This window comes from Neodiprion virginianus, chromosome 2 (genome assembly GCF_021901495.1).
Source record: "Neodiprion virginianus isolate iyNeoVirg1 chromosome 2, iyNeoVirg1.1, whole genome shotgun sequence".
NCBI classification, from domain to species: Eukaryota; Metazoa; Arthropoda; class Insecta; order Hymenoptera; family Diprionidae; genus Neodiprion; species Neodiprion virginianus.
The window spans coordinates 18,640,710-18,648,240 of record NC_060878.1 but is presented as its reverse complement, the minus strand read 5'-3'; the positions used below and the strand labels follow the sequence as shown (position 1 = coordinate 18,648,240).

The window sequence follows — 7,531 nt, the reverse complement described above, 5'->3', positions numbered from 1 at the left end:
AGTAATTGAAAAAAACCTATTTTTTAGTATTTATTTTTTTTTTAATAGTAAAATTAAAAATTTTTTTTTGCTGATTTTTTGTTAATTATTTTATATTTCAACTGCTTAGAAGACTACTTACAACTAATTATAAAATGTATTTATTCATAAAAATATTCATCAAAAACGTAAGTGGTCATCAAAATATTTGTTAATATTTTCATCAATCTTCATCACTGTCTTCATTAATAACTACACAGCGCCCGGTATTATTGAAAATGCGACTTAAAAGGATCATACCAGCTTTCTCAAGCAGTGTCATACTTAGCTGAGATGATGGATGAAGATAATAATATAAGCCTTCAGTACGTAAGATCGGCTGAAAACATTCTTAGATTTCAAGTAAGATCTCGGCATATTAATGCAAAAACATATCGCTGCTTCATTGAGTATCATCGTGGCAAAAATGGAGTTAACGGAATTTCTCGATATTGCTGTGATTGTGCCAACGGTCGGCGTACAGTTGGTTGTTGTTCGCATGTAGCAGCTATTATTTATTACCTATCACATGCTAGATATTTATCGAGAATTGTAAGACCAGCAGAAATTTTAAGTCGCATTTTCAATAATACCGGGCGCTGTGTAGTTATTAATGAAGACAGTGATGAAGATTGACGAAAATATTAACAAATATTTTGATGACCACTTACGTTTTTGATGAATATTTTTATGAATAAATACATTTTATAATTAGTTGTAAGTAGTCTTCTAAGCAGTTGAAATATAAAATAATTAACAAAAAATCAGCAAAAAAAAATTTTTAATTTTACTATTAAAAAAAAAATAAATACTAAAAAATAGGGTTTTTTTCAATTACTCGGAAACCGTTTAAGATTAATAGCTGAAATTTTCACTGAATTATTTTCATTTGGGTCCAAATTGATCCCTGAAGTACCGACAAAAAATTCAGCGGGGGCCGATTCGACCTGCTTATCCGGCTATGCCCAAACGCGGCTAGTTGTGATTATTATTGATTATGTATATATATTATTATCAACCACGATTTTCTGTGTAGAAATGTAACGTATTGAGAGATGTGATGGGATGATCATCAAAGTAGGCAATAAAGTTAAATTTCCTTCATAAAGAGAATAGAGGTCGCTTTGATTAAGTCAAAGCACAACGTGAAAGGTTTTTTTACGGAAGTAAAGTCGACCGAATGCTCATTTTGTCTGAGCGAACCGGTGTCGATCGTCTCTACCTATAAATTATTAACCTGAACATATTTTCTAATTACAGTCTGAGCATTAAGTCACTGATAAACTTATAAAATTTCAAGTAAATGGAATACGTAGATCTGGAAAATTCCAGTTAGATCTGAAAATAATTTTGAGAAGAGCAACAGATGAAAGTATTTTTGAAGGTGACCTAAATGTATGTGTAAGTGTATATATTTGTATTAAAAAACGTCAAATTTATCGAGAGGATACTTATGATGCTGTGGGTTTCAGGCCAAATTTATTGCAAAGAAGTTTTTTTACACAAATCCAATTTATAATGTAAATTTTATTAGCAAGATATATTGTTTCGAAAACTACAATAAATAACCAACATTATGCTTATATTATTATTGTTACTTCATTATCAATATTATTAACATCATTACGAAAATATCAGTGTTTGCACATGGATTTCTGGCTATGAAAATATGAAAGTATTGTATTTGATATTATTTTTACATATTCATTAAATTTAAAAAAATTAGAATCATTTTCTTTTTATCTACGTGACTAATCGTACGTGATGATGTAGTATTAGAGAATCTTAGAATTACATAATATATACATGACTAATACGATTATGGGCGCGAAGACGAAACGAAACTAGAGAAATCGAATCAAAATTAAGTAAAATATATCTCCACAGACTTGAATATGTATAAACAATCCAATATTACGAAGCTCACTTGTGGCATCGCCCGGTATTTTCATAATTTAGTATAGTCTAGTGCTTAAATTTACGTCGAAATGGATATACATCGAAATAAATATAAGTATTAACAAGTATTGTTTAAAGGTTACTTCTGCTATGCAAATGCAATCAGACACTGCTAATCAGCGATTGCTTCTGTTGTTCATATTCAAATTTGTATCAAATATTTCTACGTGTTAATACTGCAATGCCTAGAAGATAATATAGTTATCGATAAATAAGTTTCTATCATTTGGGTGAACAATGTTTTTTACAAAGTGCAATTGATTCAGATGAAAGTTATATTTATCCTAATCATGTAATAAAGGAAATTAACGGAACTCGAAAAAAAAAATAATTAGAACCTGTAATTTGAAAGGACAAGAAAAAAAAGATATAAATGAAATTTTAATTATTGACCATTTCTACAATTTCCACGCTATTTACAGTCGTAGGAAATAAATACGACAAAACAACATGAAGTGAAATGATGATTATAGGCCAGTGCTTCGTTCTTTGATTCATATGTGTTATTGTATGTATGTACATATAACCAACTATTTTCATCGTCATTAATAAACGTATTGACGTCTGGCAAAGGGACGTTTATCTTAGTAGAGGATCCGGCCCTAAATCGACCTTCACCGAGGTGATTAATGAACAAATTATGTTTTAAATTAAATTTTATACACTAAACAATAAATAAAAAATAGGTTGCCTGAAAAAATCCTGGCAAGGCTTTTAAATTAAATTGTTAATTAAAAAATGATTTTTTTTTTTAAATTGTACCGGTGAGATTAATGAAAAAATCTTATACCAACAGAAAGTATGAAACCTGTAGAGTGTGCAATCGATAGGTTGCCGATTTTTAACCTGGCCAGACTACTAGGTTGACAGGTATAAACAGGTGTATTAAAATTAGGTTCTTACACTTTCGTGATTAATGAAAAAATTTTATATCAACATGTGCGCTGTTTTATTCTGAACACGTTGATATAGGGTTGACTGCAAAAATATTGGCCCTAATAACGGTTGCCGAATTTTAAAAATTAAAATTTCGGCCGAACTGGCAATAGAGTGACAGAGAGGTCCAATCTAAATTTCCCATGCAACAGAAGAGGATGCAATACGGCAGCTGCGCGCGACGCGACCTTCGAACGAAAGTGAGTGCGCATGCGATAGAGAAGGAGAGCGATATATTAGTAAACACTTAGTTGCATCCTTTTCTGTTGCATCGGATACTTGGATTAGACCTCTTTGTCACTCTATTGCCAGTTCGGCCGAAATTTTAGTTTTTAAAATTCGGCAACCGTTATTAGGGCCAATATTTTTGCAGTCAACCCTATATCAACGTGTTCAGAATAAAACAGCGCACATGTTGATGTAAAATTTTTTCATTAATCACGAAAGTGTAAGAACCTAATTTTAATACACCTGTTTATACCTGTCAACCTAGTAGTCTGGCCAGGTTAAAAATCGACAACCTATCGATTGCACACTCTACAGGTTTCATACTTTCTGTTGGTATAAGATTTTTTCATTAATCTCACCGGTACAATTTAAAAAAAAAAATCATTTTTTAATTAACAATTTAATATAGCCTTGCCAGGATTTTTTCAGGCAACCTATTTTTTATTTATTGTTTAGTGTATAAAATTTAATTTAAAACATAATTTGTTCATTAATCACCTCGGTGAAGGTCGATTTAGGGCCGGATCTTAGACTATCTGGAGTCCTTTCAAATTCAGAATCCCTCCTGCCTTATCAGATTATTGATACACATTGCAAGACTACGATAAAGTAAAAATTCAAATGTACTGTACTACTACGTAGGCGTTCGATTAATCTAAACGAAAAGAGGCTCGGTGAATTCAGATTCAGCTGGCTGGTTATTACGACTTTGCAAAGTCAAAGTAAGGCATTCTCAAATGACCTTTTTCTGCTTCTCTTCCGAATGCGTGGCGAACAGATGCATGAACTCAGTTTTCTTACTCAGCAGTTCAATTAGATCCTCTGGAATACAAAAGTGCACAACAACAATAACAACAATGCCATTGACGGTGTCAATGAGGTTGACAGTAATAACAGTAATAACAAAATATTGGTGGAAGTCTTGCCTACAACTCTGATACATTGTCTGGAAAACCGTGAACAGAGCCTTTTGCGTCTCCATATACGTGAAATCAATAAATTATCTTACAATTAAATATACGTGTTTGCCAGTTTGCACCAAGTGTAAAAATCGATCGATCAGAATTTAGTGATTTGCTCAGCCATGTAAACTAACTATTTTTTGTATAATTTTACGTATAAGAAACCTTAGAAGGTGTGGTTTCCTATTACCGGGTACAGAAACGTTTTTTATATATTTTTTACAACACATCCCTGGTGCAAAAAAATTTCCGACAATTCCGCTGAAAAATTTTTCAAACCAAAATGTACTAAAGTTCAGAATTCTGCAGAGTTCTAAATTCTACATTTATCTGGAAAATTGTCGGAATTTCACATCGAATAATTTCTGTTCGATAATTTTGCAGAAATTCTGCGGAAGTAGAGAAATATGCGAGAGGGATCAAATTCAGTTTTCCAGAAGAATTTTTGTTTTTTCTTCCACGAATTCTGAAAATTCGTAATTACTGATTTTGTAGTCATTTTTTGAATGTAGAATGTTAACACGGAGAAATGCAAAGTTTTGTACACTATTTCTGATTTTCTATGAAAAATCTTGCAAACATTTTCAAATTTTTGCTTTACAGTATTGTATGAACTCGTGAAATGTGAAGAATTCTACAATCACAGAAAAATGCAGAGTTTTCATAGAAATGTTGAGTATGGACTAAAATATCCTGGAAATTTCAGCCTCTCCAATTTGCAGAAATTTTCAGAATGTATTGTATTTTACGAAAAGGGAGAGATGCAGAGTTGTTCAGAGTAATTGCTATTTTTTAGATGACAAATTCTGAAAATTTCAGGTCACTAATTTGATAGAAATTTTTTTGAAATACACACAGAGAAAACTATCAACGGGAAATAATGTAGAGTTTTTTTAGATTTACTATTTTTCATGAAAATATCCGAGAACCTCGGCTCATCAATTTTCTAAGAAATCTCGGGAAGTTTTAAGAATTTTAGAAATAAAAAGAAATATAGAGTTCTGTAGAAAAAGTTCTAATGGTTTATGAAAATTTCTGAGAATATCAGCGTATCGATTTTCTGAGAAATCTCGGAATACGGAGAATTTTAGAAATAGGCCAAAACACAGATGTCTTTATGAGAATTTAAATTTTTTACTGAAAAATTCTGAAAATTTTTGCTTGTCAAATCTGCACGCATTTTTAGAATATAGAAAATTTCAGGAGCAGGATGAGATCTCAAGTTCGTCAAAGGAATATCTTATTTTCTATGCTGAATTCTAAAAATTTCAGAACATCAATTTTGTAAAAGTATGTAGGAGAATTTCTGCATTCTTATGAAAATTCCTGAGAGTATGAACTCATCAATTTTGTGAGAAATCTTGGACTGCAGAGAGTTTTACAAACATGGCAAAATTTAGAGTATTTCATAGGAATTTCCCATTTTTACTGAAACACTTGAAAAATTTTTATCCATCGAATTGGCGGTAAATCTCAGAATGTATACGTATATGCTTGGAAAGGTAGATCACAGATAACTTAAATGCTTTGATTGGCTGGCACGTTTCCGGCTTGTATTGTGTCTGTGACGGCACACTGCTTACTGCATTTCGTGTGCTCTGAGCTTTGGGCGTCACCAGTGACATCATTGGGCTTGAGTTATACCTGAAGTTATTGGATTTAGGTTATAACCTGTAGGTATCATGAACCCAGGCCTGCGCCTCTGGACTTATTCATTGTCTTTGATCTACTTCTTCCAAATTATATTATATTCGTTTCTTTTACGAATCATAACTTTCCTAGACAAGTTTTTGAAAAAATCGCATGTAACAGACGTGTGCGTTTGACTGCTTCCGCCAACTCACGTGCGGATGGGTGATATCTGACTCACGCGTTTACACGCTCGCCTTTACGGTTCACGCATGGAGACTAGAGGTAAGGAGGCCGAACGCAATGCTGGCAAACCGGACTGTGAAAGTGATGAACGATCCGCGGATTTTACCCGCCTGGCGGCGCTACCAAAACCGATCCTCACGTATGTATCCTATTCGTAACCAGGCGCTGGTATCGCTTGCGGATACGTCCCGAACTACAAGATCTTTCATCACTTTCACGATCCACTTTTCGACGATTCCGCCATATGCGTTCGGCCTCCTTACCTCTAGTCTCCATGGGCTCACGCTTCAAATTTCATACGCTTCGCAAGCCACCCTTTTTTTGTACTTGTAATACAATATAACATTTATTCCCGATAATGTTCACTTTTTTGATTTAGAAAGCGGAACGAACGTGGCACATTATTCCCTCTTTACATTTTCCCTCATCTGTGGGGAAAAAATAGCACTTTTCTTCTGAATTTACGAGAAATATGATCTTATATTTTCCGTAAATGCAAATTCAAATTAGCGGTCCAAATCCAAATATATGAGATCTTTTGTTGGATTAAAATCATTTAGAATTTTTATCACAATTCATATTTTTATTCAATTATAATAAATCACTTTCCTTTTGAATAAATAAATTTTATGTTGTGTTTAAATTAAACTTAAATGAAATTACTCGATCCAATAGCCTGTCAACGTAGATAACTTTTAAAATGAGATTCCAATCCCGTAATCTAAGAAACCATCAGCAAACCCTTGCCAGCAGATTCACCAGGGCCCTCTTTTGCATAGGCGAATTTTTTTAAAATAATCTAGTATATTCACTGAAACCTTATTTGGAGTTGGTAAATTCTTTTCCCTAATTTATCATTTTCGCTCAATTCTTGTATTATTCATTGGTCCAATGGTGCGCTCTTTGGCATTGGTGAATCTTGGATGTACTTGGGGCATTCCATGCCAAATCACCGAGGTTTCGGCCCGACCCCCTTCGATTTCGCTGAAAATTTTTTATCATTTTCTACCCTACCAAAGACATTTTTCTGAATTTTTTCAGATCTTTTTACCCAACCCCAAAAAAAATACGAATTTTTGGAAAAAACCGCTCTTTTTTGTTTAAAATGCTAGAACTTTTTCAAAAATTGACCGTTTGGGACCTTTTTTTTAAAAAAATTTTACTTTTAAATGCAGTTTTCAGAAAAAAATACAAAAAATTTTGCAGATGTCAGGATCTATGAAATATTTCAATATTTAAAAAAAAAACGTTTTTTTTTCGAAGTCCGAAACCTTTGATTCTCAATTTTTTTGTCTCAAAACAAACTTCAACTAAGACAGTATTTAACCCCCCTATTTAGATTTTGTGCCGACTTTTCTTTCTATTTTTTTTTCGATTGAAGTTTTGTAAATTTGCTTTAGTGATTCCTTATGACATGAACTGCATACACGGTCATCAGTTCATAGATGGAAATGAATAGCCAAATACTCAGGCAGACTTCGTAGAGATTTTGTCTTATTATGTTTATCACGATTCATTGGATTACAGCAACGATTAAAAAATTTCGGCATTTT

The 7,531-nt window shown here is 32.8% G+C and overlaps 1 protein-coding gene across 3 annotated transcripts in view; it reads right to left on the bottom strand.

Moving 5' to 3' along the window:
• Positions 1 to 3,711: 3,711 nt before the first annotated feature.
• LOC124298713 (lysophosphatidylcholine acyltransferase) overlaps positions 3,712 to 7,531 on the bottom strand; it is a 114,952-nt gene continuing 111,132 nt past the window's right edge. For all 3 annotated transcript variants that reach the window (XM_046751085.1, XM_046751086.1, XM_046751087.1), the window contains exon 11: positions 3,712 to 3,963. In XM_046751085.1, the coding sequence (XP_046607041.1) occupies positions 3,875 to 3,963 (89 nt within the window). In that variant the 3' untranslated portion in view covers positions 3,712 to 3,874. The remainder of the gene's footprint in view (positions 3,964 to 7,531) is intronic.